At 39.0% G+C, this 21,935-nt stretch overlaps 1 protein-coding gene across 1 annotated transcript in view; it reads right to left on the minus strand.

The window, feature by feature from the left end:
• Nucleotides 1-21,935, minus strand: part of DERA (deoxyribose-phosphate aldolase) — a 54,212-nt gene that overhangs the window by 11,736 nt on the left and 20,541 nt on the right. Inside the window, exon 6 of the mRNA XM_027890991.1 lies at nucleotides 16,481-16,609. Coding sequence (XP_027746792.1) covers nucleotides 16,481-16,609 — 129 coding nt within the window. The remainder of the gene's footprint in view (nucleotides 1-16,480; nucleotides 16,610-21,935) is intronic.

Here is a 21,935-nt window from a genome sequence, read left to right on the forward strand (position 1 = left end):
CAGCCATTCCTCTTCCTCTCCAAAGAGAAAGCAGCAGTTTATCTGCCCAAGAGTGACTAGTGGGACAACAAGGAAGTTTAATGAATTCCTGTATTGTTATCTGCTTGCTAAGTTTCATGTTTCTTTACCATAATCTCATTTTTCTTCTCTAAAATGATGCACCACGTTACTATGCCCAAGAGCTTTACAGTGTATGACCTATATTAACCTTCTTTTTGCAGATGGCAATACTGGAACTGGTTAAGCAGTTTGCCTAACGACACGTGACGAGCCAAAGGCAGAGAGAAGAAATAAACCAATGCATCCCAACACCTAATCCTATCTTACTACCATCACTGAGAAAAAACACACCGTTCTCTCAGCTTATCCTCTCATAATGCTCTTTTCCTTTACAGACTATGCTGTTGGCTACTTTTTGCCATTCTCCTCCTGATTTTGAGCAAGACACAAAAGACAAGAGACGTCAGTACAAATCTCATCTCTAAGACAGGCTCAGCTTGAGAGCACAGCACAGAGCACCCAGGGCAGAAGGCACCGCTGGTGGCACAGCTCTGGCCCCAGATTCCCAAACCCATGACCTCCTCCAGCACACAGTGATGACAAAACAAGCAGGCAGCCATGGACATTTTATCCTATGGAGAGAGGAGTGAACAGGGTCAAGGGAGCAGCAGAAGTGGTAGATGGAAATAGAAGCCCATTGTTTGCCATGAGCTTTAAGATGGGGCTGTTCCACCAACTACCAAGATACTTGAAGAGTAAAGGAGTGAGCAGAAGAACCACAAACAAGTGGAAAAGAGCATGGAGAGTGTGCTAGTGGTAAGAGTAGCTGCAGCACCTTCCTAAACACTAGTGGGAGTGCTCTGCAGTGTGCATGGAGGCACAGAGCAGCAGACCTGCTCCCTCTCATTGCCATCATCACCATCATCCCTGCAATTACACAGCTACTACCTATTAAAAAGGCATCTTTCAAAACCTTGTTCTCATTCTGCTGCAAAGATAGTGATGGCTGAATTCTGCAGATTGTCCTAACATCCAGAAGTCATCATTTACATTAAAAAAAGCTACAGGTTATAAAATAACACATTGTCTCTGTGCAAGGATATGGACATGGCCAGGGGCTAAGAGGGGGCAATTGTCCCACATACAGCAGCTAAAGGCATGCTGGGTGTTTGAGAAGGACATAAAAAATGACATTCATTCTCATTGCTTTACCAGTAACACACAGGTTGCTGCAAGAGGAGGTTGTTGCTTTATGAAGCAACATAAGAGTTTGCCTCAGACTAGATGCAGGCGCTCGAGTTCTCAGCAATGGGCCACGTCTGCCTGCTGGGCTGGGTGAAAAAGTAAAATGCTGTGGTAGAAACTGGACTTGATTTTAAAATCCCACCCTTTAAGTTTCCTTCACAAACACTGCAATGCATTGCATCACTTACTTGTTACACTTAAACTAATGTAAACAATGATAAACTATCTCAAACTGCGATATAATTAAAACAGCACTGGTCTAGGTCAGGCTTTTTCCCTCTTGGCATTCTCAGTTTTGGATCAATACATCTCAGCCTCTCAAAATGTTGTCCACTACATGACATATTACAGACTGAGTCTAAAACGCTGATATATCTACCAGTAATAGCATTGCAATTTGGAAGAAAATAATAAATATGCATGACGGCTTAGAATCACAGCACTACATGGCATATTGCATCCCATGTTTTAGCAACCACATTTAGCTTTGTGCTTTTTAACGTTGATAACAGCTTTGAAACAAATATGTTAACATTAAAATTGCGGTATGCTTACGCATTGTCTATTAGCTTGTAACAAAATTACTTAAATTGAAAAAATAGCTGTTTAAAATCAATTTGGAAATATTCCACACTGAATAAAGCAAGTAGAAAATCAGTCTACTTTATCAAGAAGGTGCTATGAATTTTAAAGATTTTAAAAAAACCCCATACATAATAAAGCCAAAATCATGACACTTCAATGTCATTTTGAGTGTTTTTCAACACCTCATGTTAAAAGCAGTTTAAGATTCTGTTCTTACTCTAGCACAAAGAAAGGCAGGATTGATTTTTAAGATTTAAAAGTCATGTCTTAATGCCACAGTCAGAATCTGTCCAGCGTCCAGCCTCTTTGTAATGCAGAGGACAAACAGCCAGCATCAGCCACTCTTCCACACCGTTCCATACAATAAAAGGCAGCTGGCACAGGTGGAGGCTTTAGCACTAGGGGCATTTCCAGTATCAAAGGCATTTCCTTGAGCACTTGGAACTGTCAGTGTTTTGACTTTTGGCTTTGCCAGTAATTACTTCCAGTAATCATGGAAAATGTTAGGTGTTTTGAGCTCATTTTTTATGATACTCCAAAGTCCTGAATATAATCAAGTTGCAAACATGTAGATTCTACCATGGACTTCCTGGGTGCAGGTGCACTCCTGATGCAACAAATATCTAAAGGGATAAGATAAGGGACAAGACCTTGGAAGACCTCACCTACACACCAACAGCACAGTACAGTGGCAAGCTACGGTGGTTTTTAAAAAGCAAGTCTTACTCACTGCTCCTACTTCCCAATTTTTGCCCTTCAGAGTTTTTCCTTCTTCTTTCTCCACCTTGCTAATTTGACATCTGGCAAAAGCCCATGAGCATAGGCTGCAGTGTGGGTAAGAACTTCCAGGTACAGAGAGGTATTTTCACCACTGTCACTAGGGTTGTTTTACAATGCTTGTAGCTCTTTGGGTAGCCTGAATACCAAAAGCTTGCCAGTTCCCTTCAACAAAAAAAAACACCAAAACCCCTGACTGTGCAGCCACACACTCCGAGCAGGAGGCACCTCTCTGCTGGGGGTCAGGAAAAGACATATTTCTGGGTTTTTTTAAGAAATCTTTTGCATTATTAACAGTGCTTACATAGCAAAACTAACAATTTTATTTCAAAGGGATGACTTATGAAGGTGTGTTGCTGATAAATTCAGTCAGACTTTTCTGGCATAACAATCTACAGAGCAATACTTTAAAAAATGAAGGAAATCAAAAAGACCCTTAAGCACCATCAGAAATAGGCACCAACTCTTAAAAAGGTATTTAATATGCTGGGGCATTGTTCTCCACCTCCATCTGTCAACAGCCTGTGTGCTGATCTTATCACAGACTGCAATCACGGTGAGCATCTCAAACCAAAAGTACCAACAATCTAATTAAACAACTGTGGGTTTTGGTTAAAAAATAATTGAAACTGATAGAGAAATGTTCATTCCATTAGTCCACTGGCAAAATGAGGATGATGTTTCAATCTTCAAACCTACACTTCATATATAGGGTTTATATTTTTGAAAACATACACTAGATATAAATTATCATTTTGAACTTTGACATTCCACTCTTTTTACTGAAATACTGCAAATCAAAGAAATTGAATATCAAACTCTCCTTGTGTTAGATGTATATGTATCCTCATGGGTATTTAGTGGCAAGTTATTAAATGTCACTATTCATTGAGACAGTTCATTTTATGCCTTTCTTACAGAAAAAAAAATCCTCTATATAAAATTTGTAGCAATATTTCAGAGCCTCACTCTGGTATCGATGACTTTTTCATCCACACTTCTACGGTCAGAAATAGAGATAGTTAAGCAAAACATTACCTGTGTGTTACTGAGCTGTCATTTGCCAAACTGCAGTGGTAGTGACAGTGCCACCACCGTGCCAGGAAGCGCGACCACCCTGTCTACACCTTCCCTTCTGTAATCCCGAGCTTCTGACATGAATAGCAAAAAGTTACCAGGAATTATGCATTCAGCATTTCTCTACATCAAATCACATTGAAAGGTATCTAATGAGTATTTACACCGAAAAACAGTGCATTCTGAAGTGCAGCACATTCCTTATCTATCAACTAAGCACTGAATTCGCTTTGCTACACATCTTCCATAGAGTACTTTAAACCCCCCAGACATTAGCCCAAAGCAAAACCACATTGTCTCCATTTAATTACCTATCATTTCATACTTACTGTGATCAAAATTACTGAGTTAAGCAAAATGGTTGCTAGTAACAGGAGACCATTGATAACCAGCAAGCTAAGGTAGGTGTACGTGCGTAGAGTTCAAAAGCAAAAGATGCTGCTGGCATGCTGTTTACTTCTCCAGTGTGAATTTATAGAGGAGAGTGAAGTGCAATATCAACTGAATTCGCAGGAATTAAAAGGATTATAATCCCAGGAATCAAGGAAGTCAAAGAGAAATGGAAAATGGATTCAAGCCCTAAAATGATAAAATTATTTAACAACTTATTAAAACAGTTCATCATTGTAATTAAAATCCAAGTGCCTAGAAAAAAGTGCCACAAGAAAGGTAATTATTTATGAGGAATCTTTAAAAAACCATTTATTGTGAATTTGGGAGAGAATCAGCCTGAAAGAAGTGGTAGTAAAAAAAAAAAATTGTTTGCTTATTCATAAAACTTATTTTGGTCTAGCATACCACTAAAAGTCCCAAACATCTGCTCAATGGCAGCTGTAAGTAACATTAGAAACACTCAGCCAATTTATATCTTTCCTTTTTATTAAAAAATAAACAGGTCTTTTTAAATTATTCACTACTAAATTAACATAAAAATCAGTGCTGTAGCTATCCACATTTTGTGGAAAGGAGTCTGCAAGCTTCATAAGATCGCGATGATCTAAATCTTTCCATGTTTCACTACTTTATTCTTTATGTGATGTCCCACCTAATTTAGCAAACAAAAACTAAGAAAACCTACAAGCCACACCAGTGTCACAGCCATGAATAATACAGAATGCATCACTTATACCTCAAATGCCATATTAGTTGCCTTCTTCTGCAGATTCTTTTCTTACCTTCCCTTTGCCTTCCACCATTTAAAAATTCCCCTCAAATAACCTCAGATCTCTCCTGCTTCTGTCTTTTACGAACAAGACATTAGACAGGAAGGAGTAACAAAATGCAGCAGTGTTACTAATTACTAATTATTTGTTCTCATCTGCAGCACTTTCATACATAGATGACAAAGTGCTCTGCATGTCCCTGAGTTTTGCTCCAAAACTGTGTTCTTAAGACAGTAAAAATGGTACAGGAACACTTCAAAAGTAAAAGCTTCTCTCCACCCCTCACTAACATTACTTTTTTTTTACTTATTTTCTTCAACATTTCAGAAGAAAATATTACTTTCTTCCTGTGTTTCTTTCCTGGCTTCAGTTTTTACTTCATGATACAACCAAGTTTCTGCAAATCAACTCGCCAAGCTGTTCAAAAGCCTGTAGTAGCTCTGTTTATTTTACTAGGATTTTTTGTTTTACCTCTAAGCAACAAACCACCATTTCTGCAGTGCACTCTGAAGACAGCTAATTTAAAGCTAAGTGAGCTGTAATTCCAACCCAGACACTGGAAATCACTGGAAACAGCATCATTACAACAGCCCATCCAGTTGAAGTTCCAGAGGAGTCTGCCTTGAAGCTGCAACTGTGCTGCAACTGGCAACCAAGCAAACTGCTGAGAAGCTGAATTTGCTTACACCCAGAGCAGCTGCAAACACAATACCTGATTATAACATAAACATAACTATTTGCCTATCAATGGCATGTATATGGTATCATGGTACCAGAGCACCACCTGAAAAACGCTACCCCTCCTCTTACTGGGGACTACAAGTCATGAAAAACGTGGCATGCCTTTCCATCATACCCCAGCAAGCTGCTTTCTCATCCTGGGGCTCAGCTGAGTTTCAAAGCTCCATTTATGAGGAAGACCTTGTACTTCCTTTGATTTCTCTACAGCTTCACTATCCAGGACCACTGGGAAGGAAGGGTTTGAAGACATATTATTCACGATTTTGTATTCCGTAATTTAAGTTTAATTTGATGCACGCAATATGGAACATCATCACCTGTTTCCTTTTTGGTCCATTTGAGATGAATTAACAGATCTTCTTGATAAACTACAAAACTCCACTCTTGTGATCTTTGGGATAGGCTGGTAAATTGGGCACTGGACTTGCAGCACAACTGCAAGGCTGATGGACAGAAGATGTTTTACTTAAGAAGAGGTCCTGGCATCAAAAAGGAGGAATCTTTTCCACATCTTAGATTTCAGGAGAACTATACTTGAGAAATCAGCTACAGTTGTACACTGCAGGGAAGTCACTTTATAGCCCAAATGCTAGGGGGAAGAAACATCAAAGGTACAAATGACTATCGGACATCAAATCCCTGCTGACTTGCCATGAAGGCTATGGACTTTGCTGTCAACTTTGTCTTTAAAAAAAGTCTCTCAAAAGCAGGACTACTACAGAGAGCTCTGGGAAAGCTATTGTCTCTAGTAACTATCAAGTACGCATAGTCAGAAACCAGAAGTTGTCTTATCTGAGAGATACTGAATTTAAAAACTACAATTTCAGAAAAGGAATTAAACCCCCTCCCCCTAAACAAACAAATTAGGAAGATTTCCCAGGGAATTAAATTCCAAAATATAGTATCAAAGAAAGGATTATCTTCTATTCCTTTCAGCATCTTCCCAACACAATTTGAGCTTTGGCAACACAAATCAGAGGAACATAGAATGGCTGTGAGATAAGCTTCAAGTAACCCAGGTACCTACCAAGGAAAATCAAAACCCTCGTGCAACTCACCAAAAATACTGCAAGCAACCACAGAGGCAAGCTGGAAAAATCACTCAAGTGAGCACATTCCTAAAGAATATTGCTATATGCTACGTTCATATTCTGACAGAAACCATTTCCTTTGAGAGAATTACTTTAATAGGCTGACAAAGTCTACTCAGAAGACCTTCTGAATTCTGGTTAAACCCTTATGTTTATAAGGAATGAAATCAATGTCAAACATGAGCATAAATGTATTTGCGTTTGAAGAGCCCTGTTTAGCTCAGTGAAGAATGTGACTGTAGCATCATGCAGCCAGCAGTCAGCTTGGGTATTCAGCCCGTTTCTCTGCACTTCATAGAATCAGCCAGGTTGGAAAGGACCTCTGAGATCACCAAGTCCAACCCTTGATCCACTACCACCGTGGTTACTAGACTATGGCACTAAGTGCCACATCCAGTCTCATCTGAAAAATCTCCAGGGACAGAGAATCCACCACCTCCCTGGGCAGCCCATTCCAATGCCTGATTACCCTCTCTGCAAAGAATTTCTTCCTAATACTCAACCTAAACCTCCCCTGGCAGAGCTTGAGACCATGACCTCTTGTCTTACTGAGAGCTGCCTGGGAGAAGAGATTATCACACTTCGAAATACAGTGTCAGCACCACTAGAACATGATTTGTTAAAAGTTAGTGAATGTCTTTATATTGATCTCAGTGCATTTTAACATACAGCTTTAATATTCCAGGTAAGGAAACAGTCCATACCCTCTTTATGGAAAACGTTTAATATTTTTGTCCAACTTTTACATCTCTATATCTGGTTTACTTATATTTGTGCTCATCTCTTGTTATTCTTCTTTATTTTCCCCTGTATTCCTTTTCCTTAGGATTAAACTGAAATGTGTGTCCTTAGTTTTTTGAAATAACCTAATTCTGTTCAAGATCACATACTCCTGGTGTATTTTTCCATTCAACATTGTTCTCTTAAGCAGTCTAAATCCACATTGCTGCTGTGCTGCTGCCATGAGCATATACCTTCAAATTAGGCAGGCACGATCACTGGGCCTTGATACCTCACAAGGCAACAAAAAAAATCGTGGACCTACAACCCTCAAATCACGCTTAGTTTATTTCCACATCTATATTAAGTTTCTGATAAGGGACTGGATTTTCTAAGTAGCTTTCCTACTTACAATCTCTTAAAAGATACTTTAATATTTCATAAGCCAATTTTATATAATTGATAGATACAGTAAATTAAATATTTATTTCTATTTTTCACTGGTTTAGTCAAATTTAACACTTGCTGCTGACAGAATAAAAAAAATCAACCTGAAATATCAGAGAAATAAATAGTACCCAGTACATCTATTGATTTTACATAATATTTCCATGTTTTAAAATTGCATTCTCTCAAACCATTACCTTCAATACTGGAGCTTCACAGATGCAAGTTTTTTTGTATGAAGCTGTGTTATTTTGATGGCATGTTTGACTAGAACTATTCACTGTGCAACAATTTCTGAGTCTGAGGTGATATGAAACTTCACAAGTTTTAACTCAAATTCTAACAAATTATTTAACATAGAAACAAGGTTTCATTCATGGAGAAAATTAACGCAACAGGGGTGCTTTCTCACCTCTCTGCATCAGTTGTTATAAATTGAAAGTATACCATTTAGATATTCCTTAATTAACATGCTTTGGAAAGATCTTGTATATCAGCAGAAGTGAAGTGCTATTCAGGCACTGGGGATAGTTTGCTAATACAAGATTGACCCTTCTCAACAGTATGTTTCACTGTCAGTACTTGCCTACTCACTGTAACCTACTATTTCACAACTGATTTCAAAGGCTGAAGCATGAAAAATAGCCAATTTCTTAAAGGTCAAAAAGCAGAAATCTGCAGATCAAACCCTTGTCCTCAGAGAGAAGGACAAGCCTGGGATTTCTGGGGCGTTACCACACTTGTGCCCCTCCACATTTTGCTCAGTGCTACATTTGGTGCTCAGAACACCAAAGCACAACAGAACAGGCACACGGGAATCCCAGTAAAACTCCTTCATTTAAAAAGAACGTTTTGGGTGGAATCCTATGAAAACAGCTGAAGGGAGGTGACCTCTGCTGCTACTGTCTCCTGTAGTACACAACACCATCAGCCTAGAGCACCACAGCAAGTTGTGCCAGCTCCCACCTCCCTGCCACTCCCAGGGATGGCTGTACTAGTAAATCAGGGTCAGCTGCTCCCATCAGAAAATTTCCAGACTTTTTCTTGCTCTTTTTCCCAGTTGCAGTTATGACATAGAGTATTCCACTTTCATGCACAGGCACAGGAAATTTCTACCTTCTAATGAGAACATATTTCTATCTTAATTTACTAAACCTCACAGAAGTCCTATAAAATGTGCAATGTTAACTTTACATACAGAAAACCAGAGAGGCAAGATAGTTGTCAAAAGTGATGATATGTTTATCAGAAGTCATTCTGCTACCACAAACCCATCTTCTTTGTGGCTTCCAGACTTGCTATTCTTCCAATGGGAAGTGCTTGGAAATAGCACTTCTTTCAAGAGTGGGGATGGTGGAGGGAGAAAGTCAAGTGGTGTTGTGGGTAATGCAAAATCAAGCCAACAGGTACAAAGCTGACAAGTCATCTGTTACTCTGATATTTCTTCTTTGACTTCATTAGAGGGGGTATATTCCTATTTTCTGATTATAGTAGAATCCCATCAATAGAACAGACCTTTCACAAAATTAGCAAACTGAGTTGCCAGGCATCCTGCTGTGACAAATACGAACGTTCCCAGGTAACAATCTCCCCCCCACCCCCAGATATGGCTGTATAGGCAGCCACACAGTCCAGAAAGCACATAAATAAATGTGTAACAAAACACGGCATTGCATGCATGGTTGGATTTCTAGCTTAACAAACTGCTAACAAATGAGGTTTTACTGTATACACTCTAACTCTGTTCTCCCTTCACAGATCTCTGTAGCTTTATTTTTCCCCCAACATCTTTGTTTTTCTTATGTATTACTTCTGTTTCTACTTACCCATGCAGGGTTCTGTTGACTCTGCTGAAAAGACTTTTCATTAGAGCCTGACCTAGCATTTCTCAGCCACTTTCCATTCCTTCACTTCCAATTCCCTACACATATATTACGGAGTTAAAGTCAGAATTTTAGGTCTGGTTTACTCAAGACCCACTTTTTTGTTTGTTTGTTTTTTGTTACTAGTCTTTGTATGGACTCTAATCAGTAATTCAAACAAGAGGATATTGTGATTGCTTTGTTGGAACTTTTCAACTCTGAGATTATCTATCACCCCCACATTATTTCTAGTGATTAGCTGCAGTATCATTGTCAAGCTTGTAGGCAATGACCTCCTTTAAAGGAGCAACCTTGTAGTGCCTTACTGAACATGCAGTTATCTGCACTTTTATATTACTAGCTTTTTTATTTCTCCCCACTCTGTACCAGAACAAATGAAGTCACTTGTTTCTGTACTGACCTCTTTTAGATTGAATGTATTTAAAGACCATCCATCTTTTGATCTAACTCCTAATTCAAAAACTTCGGTAGTGCATAATATTATTCAAAAATATTGAGACAGACTTGTCACTCTAACTTGCTATGCATCTTGGTTTTGCACAGGGGGTTTTGGGCTCAATCCTTGCACTAAACTTTCAGTGATGTTAACTGGAGCTTTGAACATGCAGAACAACTGCAGACTACGCAGAATGAAGGACATCTGCTGCAGCAGATAGGAAAGTGACCAACTTCCAGTATAATCCCATAGCATTAATTACTGTCCTAATAAGCCTCTTAAAGCAGCCAACTGCCACCACTTCTACATATTCAAGACATACAATGCTCCATCTGCGCGGTGCAAAGTGCTGAGTTCAAATTTGTTGAAAAATTCTGAAGGAACGGGCAGATCTTTGGACAAACGAGGTATTGTCTGCACACATGCAAACAGAAGAGAACTGACATAAACATCATTTTATGCAGCCTCAGTAAACTGACAGAAATTCAGAAATGTGCTCATGCCCACACTAGATCTAATCTGCACCACCAGAAGATCACAGCCAAAGAAAATTGGGACTATTTGCTACCATTTGATGATGCAGGAGGGAGAACTCTACACTGTGCTTTGTTCTCTCAAGACAAGCAGTGAGATGCAAGAATATGCTGCATTTCAACACCTGTCTTCCCCAGCCAATGAGCTCAGCCAAGCTGGAACAGCTAGCAACCCCCTCACAATTCACTCTGACTCCTCCTTGGCTGGAAGGAGAGAGGACATGGCCATCAGACTATGACTGAGAAAGCCTTAGTCACTAGTCAGTGGTAAATCCTCTTCCCACACTTTCGTTAGAGTAAGGACTCACAAATTTGCTCCCAGCCTTATACTGGACCCGCAGATCAGAGCTGAACATCATCTGTCACGCTCAAAAGCATTCAGAGACAGTTCACATCTGTACAAAGGAGCTGCTTTTAGATGACAGACACATATTGCCCCTGATTTCTGATGCACCTTTTACAGCATAAAGTGTACCCTTTACAGATACACTGTAAACTCAGCACACTTGTTTGTATTTCAGACACATAAAACAAGACACAAATTGAAATCTTGTTTTATATGTGTTACCAAGCCTCCTCCCTTGGCTTGCCTTTCCTTCCGAAACGCTCGGGGCTCCAATAGCTGTCTGACTTGGTATCAAATTACACCTGAAGTTGTAGACATATAATTAAATCAATATATAATACAACCCACATGCTACTGAGAGGACCCTGGACTTTTGGGTTGAGCATAAGATTTCAGTTTGACTTCTGACTTGTCTGTTATTATCTTTGTCTCGTACTTCACAAGGCAATTGCAAGATTTATTCTGTTAATGTTGGTATGTGCTTTGAAGACATAAAGTGCTATCTAAGTGCCAAGTATTATTACTTATTCAGTAGTCTTTTTTCCTACATTAGCTGCATTTTTGCAAAGCATCCCTAGCTTTTCAGTCAATTTTACTAGTTTGGTTTCCTTTGCTTCTTTCATTTTTCATGAAACACTTGCTTGGCAGAAGTTTTGGATCATGGTGGTCCACATCCAGCAGTAGGAAGGTCACCCCTTGCACTTAGGTGAGTGCTAGCACGTTTACAGCCACACCACATAACCCTACTCAAAAGAAATCTTTGCAAGGCAGTGTTCAGAACAAGAACAGCTATTGGTATGTTAGAATTTGTCTTCCCTAATTTTAACCAGAGTATAAAAACCTTATTTAGAGCTGAGGTAAAAGCTTTGCGTAGCCAGGTATTATTTGGTGATGTTCCAAAACATCTCTGCTCACCTGTGAACTGCAACACAAAGCTTTTCTTCACTGTTTGGCCATATTATGTATGTTCACTTTGGAATAAACAGCATCAAAGGATCTAAAAAAAATTCTGCTCACACATTTAATTCGTTTTAATTTTCTTCCTCTAGACTATCATCTTATTGCCTCAGATACCTCCTGCTACTATTTACAGGGGGTTTTGTGCTAGAGGCTTTAGAAGTTACTTTGTTTTAGCACTAACTCATTCCCTTTCTAAATTCAGTGAGTACATTAGTCAGTATCCAAACATACAGTTTATTTGACTAACTGTTTAATGACCTATGAAAAAATTGTTTAAACCCCATACATTAGCAGAGCTGCAGAAGAGCCTACATCACTCCTTCCTGATCTTTACAGAGGTACTTATTTAGATATATAGATATATATATAAAATGAAAACAAATATCTTTCACGTCACTGCTGTGCTCCCTTAGCTTCCCAAAGAGTGATGCAAAAGGAGCTGTTCTATCAAGAGCAGTTGTCAAAATGACATAGATGAAGTTCTCACTTTTAAAGTACTTTTACTTAATCACTTCCTCCACCTTAATGAATATGAATTGTTATACAGAACAATAAAGACTTTGTAATTAGGTAATATGGTTAAAATGTGGTTTTCCAGAATAAAATACCTAATATATGACTGAAATATGCAATTAAGTCATCAACAACTTTAATGAAGTGTTCCTTTCCCACTTCAAGTTCATCTTTCCCTTCCTTCTCTGGTTTGCTTGGCAGTTTCTGATGTTTTGTGTCAAAAAATAAAAGTTAAAAAATGGTCTACCTCTCATACTTTGTACAAGAACTGCTTAAAGACACCATGATGGAGAGAGAATAGTTAACACTAGTATGGGGGAGTCAGGCACTCCCATTAGTGTTCCTTAGGACTGTTTATTCCAAGAGACTACAAAGACATAAACTTCAGTGTGTCCTACAGAAAGGGATGTGACTCACGTAAGTATATATCAGGCAGTAAAAACCATGAATTAGTTTACTTATTGTCCCAAAGCAGAGTAAAAAATGCAGTCAGTTTGCTAGAGAAAGTCATGTACTCAAACCACCATCAGGACTTCAAGAAGCTCAAGAAATGGCAGTGGATGTTATAAACCAAATGACAAAAAATTCCCTGGTTCAATACTAAGAATTTGTCTTGGTCAGCTTCCTGAAAACAGTGTGCTCCTTTGGTAGGGACATGGAACCTCTCATGTGCAATGCTACCTGCCATCATGTCCTCCTTAGCACTGCAAGGATTATTCTTGCCAGGTGAGTCACTGTCCTTAGAGGGTTGTCAGCCTCTTTCACTCAGAAACAGGTTCTTAAATATTCCAGTAGAATTTATCGCATGTCAGTCAAGTCTGTAATCACATGGTTAAAGGAATTTAGGTTAACTGTGAGCCTGCTCCCATTCTGATGTCTTTCTCCTCATCTACTGTGCTAAAAAAGAAAGAAAAAGTAGCTGTGGAAAATTATTTCAGAGACAGTAAGAGACAAGAGCCACCGATCCAAGTAGAGGCAAATTAGTCTCATATCTCACTGTGAAGCAACACTGTTTCCCAAGTTCTCGCAGGTGCAAGTATTAACATCCTATACACAGGCATGTTGTGCAAAGCACCATTTCTACAACTGGCCTCCACCTTCACTGCAGTGCTGGGATCTGCATGTCTCACTCACGGGTGTGCAGTGCATGGCTTCCAACAATCCCGCAAGGGCTGTGATTCCGAGCACAGCTGTTTGCCTGTGGAAGTGCCCTGTGCAGGCTCCTCTGAACACAAAGTGCACAGGCACATCTCCCCAGTTTGAGCACGGCCCTTAGTGTTCTTTTAAAACCCCAAACAATGCAGAGCTGCCCATTTTTTGACCATTTACCAACCCTTTCCAAGTCAGTGACCTGTGCAGCCTGGCTGCATGTCCAGTGACTGAACCCCCTACCTGAGAACTGAATCAGACCAACCATAACATGCTTTGGTCCCCAGCACATACCAATAATTCCTCACCCGGCACAAGGAAGACTACATAAAAATTTTGGAAAGTCATCTGGGAAAGGAGACATCTGTGTCGAATTCTGTGCTCAGTTAACTGCTTTGAGCAAAGCACAACAACCCTATCAGGAGGGACTGAGATGCTTAACAGCAAATACACTGTAAAACTGATCTCTGTGTCATGGAAGAACCTCAGTCATGGAAACCAAGTCCCACCTATCCCAGGCAAGCTTTTCAACCACAGAGCTACTGATAAATCAGAATTGGGTTACTCTCTCAGCCTTCTGAGTCTCACAAATGAGACACATAGGAATACATATATTTTACATACTTTTTGCTGCATGTCTAGTGGCTTTGTGCTTCAGAATCTAGGTGACATGTGTGCATGCTCTGCAAGGGCAACATAAACATCTGTAAGCCTAGGATAGTGTGCTCCCTACATGACAGGCTGACATCACGTACAGTGAAGTGAAAACAGTGTGAGGACTGCACGCCACCTCCTCAGTTGCACTGATACAACTGCATGTAAGGCAAGGCTGTAAACCAGATTACTGAGGCTGTGACCATTTAAAAAAAAACCAACATCTCCAAGCAATAACAAAAGCCACACAGCAAAATAGTTCACCCTTTTCTGGAGTAATTTTCAAGTGTATTGCTTTGAAAACTCAGCTTACAGCACAGCATGAAAAGCACTTCTAACACCACAGCTGAAGGAGCAGCAAATTTTGCTGTTAAGGACAGGAGCAACTGGTCAGAGGCAGGAAAAACTTCTAAAGCCAGTTTTGCAATTGAATTCACTGTACTGTGTAACTATTTCCTCATATAAAACCAAGTAATAGGGTCAAGTTTATGAGCATTGTTACTGTTTGATCTTAGATAAAACCTGCGAGGGCCTGCCAAGATCATCTGCTTTTTTTTCTTTCTTTTAAATCATGTCACAAGTTGAAAAAAAATGGATACTAAATGGATACTAAAGCTAGGATTTAAACTACTGTGCCAAGTGACTTGGTCTAAATGCTACAAGTATACAAATCAAACAAAATTCAACTGGAATTTGAGGTTCTCACCAGTTCTGACAAGTTGGAGTCTGAAAATCTGGTCCTCAATGCATGTGTGTAGGGCACCAATAAATTCTTATTTTTACATCGATCCACAAAGAGAAAGCAAGAGACTGAAATAGGGAAATTACTGCATATATTCTGATGGATAAGTATGTTGTAAAATGAATAACTAGGCAAGGAAAATCATTAACAATAGAGCCATCTGCTGTATTTCAAAAAAACTACACCAGCAAAAATTCTGAAAATGGTAAAACAACCTGAATTTTTCACTACTCCATGTTATGAAAAGTGATCATAATGATTAGTACATCAGTTTAAACGACAGGAAATGTGTATCTCTTACACCTCTTCTAATTAAAAAGAATATTTAGTGGCATGATACTGATCCTCTGTGTCTGATGATATTAATTGACATTGTAGCTGAGCATATTAAAAGCCTTAAATGCTTTCCATTACATTTGAATTAGATAAGCACAGCACCGTGTATGGTGACAATGAGGTCAGCAGCAAGTTGAATATGTCTGACAAGACGCTTTACAATAAGAATTCCAGATATGAAGACTTTACAATAGAAAAAAAATCAACACAAAAATGAGGGGAAGTTTAAAAGATAGTTTAAAAGAACCCAAGTGGTTCTTAGTATACCTTTCAACTTCCAGAAATGAACTGGAAGTGCCCTCTTTCAAGCATGGTGGAAAAAGCAAGTGCCTAGAAGCAAATTCCCAGTTTTGCATCTTAAAGATAGCATTAAAACACAGATCCAAAGTCCTGGGTAAACCAGGAAAAATTGTACCAGCAGAGCCCCAAAACAGCAGACAATAAATATGAGCTCAAATGGGTGCTACAGCTATGCAAAAAGGTAACCCCCACAAAGTATACATAGCCACTGCTTTTGAGTGTGCCAGTTAAAACCAGTCAACAACTAGCCCATCCCAGTGCCTGCTGGGGCCTGCAGTTTTCTTCCCTTCACTGCATTTCCCATACAGTTGGTTTCCCAAACCTCTCAGAGGTTGGCCAGAAGAAGTGACCACAAACCAAAAATGAGAGCTGTCAGCATCAATCTTCACAGGGAAGTTCCCCTTGCATTTAAAATAAGCTGACATGGCATCACCCAACATCCTATCTGTAGGTCACCACAACTGCCTCAACAAGTGTATCTACCCCAAATGTATGTGTCTTATTTAAACATACCAAGGATCAGATGTTTGACAACAAATATTACTTGTTCCTACAAATCCTGCCATTTAGCAGTTTTAAGTGTTATTTAACATTTCATTCCATTTTTTAGGTTATACAAAACAAGTGACACTTCATCATTACACCTGCAACTTCAGTAATTGCTACATAACAGTTTCTTCTACTTTCGACAAAACTAAACTTCCACGACTAGAATTTTTAAAGCATCATAAATAATATAGCAGAGACTTTCTTAGCTTGAGAAGAAAACCACATATATTTACCTGCCATCATAGCAATCATACTGGCTTTGTAGACATTAGCAAGGGACCCCAATTCACCTGTTGCCAAGATTGTTTTCATATGAGCTTCTCCACAGGCCTTACGGCACTGACGTATCTCCTCGTAGAGACCTGTGGATGAAAGCACGTGAAAATGATCAAAGTTGCCTGAGAGACATTTTCAAGTATGGCTGTAATTTCCACTTCTGGATTAATTTCCAATCTTATAATTAGTCATAGCACTCAAGAACTTAAGTTTTGCAAGTTCAATAAATTACATGACTGGAGGTAATTAACAATGCCATGCATTTACTTAATAGCTATTAATGTCGGTTCTCTCAAAACTACAAATGTGCACAGTATGCCAAATACTCAAACACATCAGCAGTAAAAAATGCTATGATAGTAAAGATTGATTTTAAACCAGCTTTTCCAGCAATAAATATGGTAGTACATTGACCGCCAGGGACAGTTATATTTTCCTACGTCCATCACTCTCTCCCTTTTGCCCACATTTGCCAAAGTATTCTGTTTAAATGACATCAAAGGTGTGACCAAGTCATATAACCACAAAAATTTGTGCCACTTGAGATGCCATAACATATCCCTTTGGCTTCTAGCTGCCACTTCTGGATGATCCACATCTCCCTTTGGTTTCCTACTCTTCTCCCCAGTACCACAGAACCATCTCAGGAAGTTCGATTATAGAACTCAGAGTCTGTGTTTAGGCATCTGAATCCCACCTTAAGCTTAAGTGTCATGGCCAAAGAGGCATGCTTAACTTTCTAACAGTTTTATATTTTCACAGACTCAGTAGGGTCTGGAATAAATTTGGACATAACCAACTATAAAAAGGTTAGAACTTGTAAACCCAGTCAGGTAATGCAACATGGGGAGCACAGTGAAACCCTCCCAATCCTTTCCAGTAAAATTCACCAGTGTTCTCACAAAGGTTTAAACATAGGGAGATGAAAAGAGTTAGAAATTAAAGAAACACAGCTGTCAGAAGCTGGCCACTTGGGAATGTGTGAGTCCTCCTGTGTGGGGAGAAAAGCAGCTCTTCCAGTTTACAGCCACCACTTCTGGATTCTGTTTTTTAAAAAAAAAGATACAAAATAAGCAAAAGGGATCCTTTGCAACAGAGTCCTTTTTCAAACATGCAATCAAAACTTTGGTAGAAGGTTAAAATACAGCTTTAAATAAGTCTTGCTAAAACAGCCCAGACTCCAAAGGCTAATTTTTTTCAGCAATACTAGATTTCTTTTTTTCCCCCTCAGTCTTTCCATGAGACCTGGAAATACACAGCAGGGTTTGCCAGCTGCTGCACGGCTGGACCTCCCTGCACTCCCGACGCTGCCACAGCCGATTGATGCCACTGGCACATCAGGTGTCCAGGGCTGGAATTGCTAGGGTGGCCCTCTGAGACACACTGCACACATTAGCAGACAACTGGCTAATGCACTTAGCAAGTCCCTTTATAGACACCAGGCTTCACCTTGTTTCTTACTGTGTACCAAAGGTGTGAATTAATCAGTACTAGCATGCAGTCTAACATGTTTTATTGATCAATTGATGATGCTCCAGAAACCTACATCAAATCAAGACTCAAAGAGGAAACACAAAGGACCTGTGCTATTTTTTTGTGCATTTAATAACCCTGCTCATGTTAGATCCAAACGCAACCTCTTTTTGTGAAGTGACTCTATCCTGAAGCTTTTGAAAAGCCAGAGAAAGCAGCTTTCTTGTTCTTCTGGTTTCGATAACAAGAGGAAAAGTTTTCTCTACCTTTAAGATACTCCACCAAAAATGTCAAAAATAAAATCAACAAAATGTACACTTAGGTTGGATTCCATGAAAAGGAATTATATCCTCACAGCTGCTGTTCACTGGAGTTAGTGCCGCAGCTACAGCACCCTCCCTGTAGTTGGAAGGTACTTTTACATGCAATTAGCGTCAAGCTCGTTTGGAACAGTCTCACTACCTGACAGCTCTCATCATCCCACGGACAGGAGCAACTGAGGAGCTTCAATCAGCCGTGTCTGTCGGGTGAGCCGAGGCGGTGCAGAAGTGGGCACGCTTTAATGGGGCAGGTGTGTAGGGAAGAAATACTGTTCTTTATTCAGAGACCAATTATTGCAGACAATAGCTGGCATTCATAGGACGTTTCCAACCCCACAGTAAAAGCACAAATAGAAATGCAACTATGGCTGGGACAGAGAAAATAAACCAGAGTACTCCAGTCCTGGTGCAAGCCAGAACTCCTTTGATACAGAACAAGTGAAAAAACTCCTACTCCTTTCAAAAATAAAAAGAGAAGTTTCGGTACTCAGTCATATTTAAATCAAGGCACAAATTATGGGATTATCCTGAAACTTCTTGTCAAATGTTTAAAGTATGGGTGGAGTTAAAAAAGTACACAGTATTTCAAGAGGTCCCAGGTTTCCTGTGGCACAGTCTGTGCTGCCAGGAAGTCCATCACTTAACTAACTATTCAGCTCCTTCAAGCTGGGGAGGAACAGGGTCAAAGCTGGATTATACAGTTCTGGGAATATCTGTGGCATGTGCAGAACACCAATAACTGACACAGCAGACACAGCTTCTCTGGCTAGCAGCAGTGGCACAAAGATTTTGGTAAACTCCAGAGGCGTATTTTCAACTGCGAGCTAAGACCACCAAGAAGAGGTTGTCAGAGAGCTTTCTTTTGACTGCTAAAAACAAAGACAATAAAATCAAAAGCTCTCAAAGCAAATGGCCAGTAGTGTGTAGCATCTTGAACAAAGCACCAGCATCATCCATTCTAAAAGAGGTCTAAACCTTAACCACAGGGAAAAAGAACCCAAAACCCAACAAATCCACAAAAAAACTCCCAAAGCAAGTCAACCTATATAGAATACACCTGGAGGCAGATGCTCATCGATAGAGTCTGTAGTAGCTTTACTGACTTTTCTGTTAAAATGGATGTGACAGAAGAACTCCTCTACATTGCAGCACTACTTAAGATACCTGACAGCTTTCATGAACTTTAAATCTGCTTTTACTGGATGCATTTATAGAAGTCAGAAAAATTCAGAGTTTGTAGGAAAAAAAATGTTCTCGTAGCTGTGATTTTAATTTCACTGTTCCAGAACGTGTTGGAAGATGTCTTTTATGTAGTTTTCCTAGAATTGAAAATATTCAGTACATTATATGGAATTTTAGCAGATATTAAATATATTTTAAAAATATTTTCTCCTATACATTTCTCAAGCAAACATCTCTGATAATTTCTGCTGGCTATAATCTGCATTAGATTTTCTAGATGGTCTTTTACTTTGGTCTAATACATTAGTCCTAAATATCGTAAAATAGATAATCTGAATCTCCTACAAAGGAAATGAAAATATTAAGGGGGGGGAAAACCTCACTGCCTAATTTTTTATGGAATAGCTCTTCTCCAAAAAGGTGGTGATAAAACCAATTCTTTTTTAAATTCAATTTATTTGGTGTTTTTATCTAGTCAGTCACATTGACTGATGCTAAGGGTAGAAATTGAGACAAGGAGGGAAGATGTTTTGATTTCTGTTAGACCAAAAGATCAAGGTAATTGTGATGGGAAACTGGAAAATGAGCTGGAGTCCCTTCTGTCTGGCATGTTAATGGCAGGTTTGTTAACAAAATGACAAGCACAAGGCTATCAGCGCAACACAACTCTCTCAGTTCTGCTCTCAGACACATATGTGCAGCTCCAGGCTCCAGTGATTCACATGAAACTGGAAACAGAGCTCGGCCTCAGGAACCTGAGCTGCTGCTGACAATATAAGACAGAAACCGTGCAACTGGACTTTAAGATCCCAAGTCAGCTTGCACAGCTAAAAACACTGAATCCAACTATAATGTTTCTGAACAACGTGGGGTCTTTTCCCAGTCTCTAGAGCAGAGAGTGTATTTTCTCTGCACTGTTTACAAAGCATGTAGCACAAAATGGGATCTCAATCCCTGAACAAAGCCTCTAAATTCACAGCTGAATAATTATTAACAGAATTGAAAAGCAGTTTTCATGAGGTTATATTTAATGTAGTTCATGGATGCAGCCACACTCAAACTTGTTACAGTACAGCTGGGTTTTTTTTCCTTTTCTAATAGGAAAATTCAATTGACATAGAGCAAATGACAGATAAACAATACTGTGAAAGCCACTGACAGAGTAGGATGCCCAGGTGTTCCCTAAAAGCTGTGGAATTAGAAGTAACACTACACCACCCCAGACAACCTTAGAAGGTACAGCAAATCCAATGTACCAATAAGAGGGCAAAAAAAAGAATAATAAATAAATCCAGTTTCTTTCAACAATTTTTTGGCCAACTTGATCACTCCTTACATAAAGACTCCCCATTCTGTGCCTAAAGGACATATATAAATTGAGATTTTTAAACTTAATCCATACTTTGTCAAGCTATACAAGATAATGGTTGAGTAAACTACTTTAAAGTAGTACTGCTTTAAAAGCTAAAAGGTTGTAAAAGGCATGTAAATTCATAAACTTAGATCTCATTTAATGTTATTTTCTAATGTAATTCAGCTGTCCAATGAAGCTGCTTTCATATTCAGAAATATAAAAAAGATCTTAACAATTACTTCATAAAGATCTAGAAAATACTGTCTGAGTATGAAGCTCATAAAGAGCTTCAGCAATATTCCAAAACCACTTTAAAATAACTTGACATAATTGGACACACACTAATATATTTAATAACCAAACAAGACTTTGAAGCTAATCGCAAAACAACACTACTCTATCACGGTGACCCCAATTATTGCTCAGGCTAGAAGAAAAGCTGCAAATGAACAGTAAGATGAAGCACTCTACCACAAACATTTTTGTCAATAACTTCTGAAGTTGTGAAGACTGGCAGCATGAGAAAATACCCGTAAAAATATATTATTATATTTATAAGCATAAGCAGAGGTTCTGTTATAACTACAAGTCAACTTTAACTGATGAAGCACCTTGAACACAGGCATGGTTATAGCACTAGACTTCTCAATCTTATGTAATATAAGAATTCAGCCTAAAAAGACTTCTTCATCCCTCCTTCTAGATGCCTTAGAAGTACTTTATACATGTTGAGTATTGTATCTAATCATTAGATGGAGGTGAAAACCTGCATGTTCACACAGATAACATACATCTCTTAAAAGCTAAACAGGAAGTCAGAACACTTGATTTTCACTGAAATTGTGAGATCACCTAGTGAGATTTGGTGGGTTTTGGTTTTTTTTTTTTTTCTGGATGGGAAAGTTAGATATTGTAATTTTTCAACTTCTGGCATCATTATCTGGATGGCAAGTAAATTCTGTTCCTGAGGTAGCTTTTTTCCAAGGCCATGTAAATGTGTGTCACAAATGGATTCACATTCATGAACTTAGAGAAAACATTTGGAAATAATTACAATTCTACTAATAGGAAAAAAAAATATAA

This window comes from Empidonax traillii, unplaced genomic scaffold, assembly GCF_003031625.1.
Source record: "Empidonax traillii isolate 1590-97213 ecotype Southwest subspecies unplaced genomic scaffold, ASM303162v1 scaffold305:size1471525, whole genome shotgun sequence".
NCBI classification, from domain to species: Eukaryota; Metazoa; Chordata; class Aves; order Passeriformes; family Tyrannidae; genus Empidonax; species Empidonax traillii.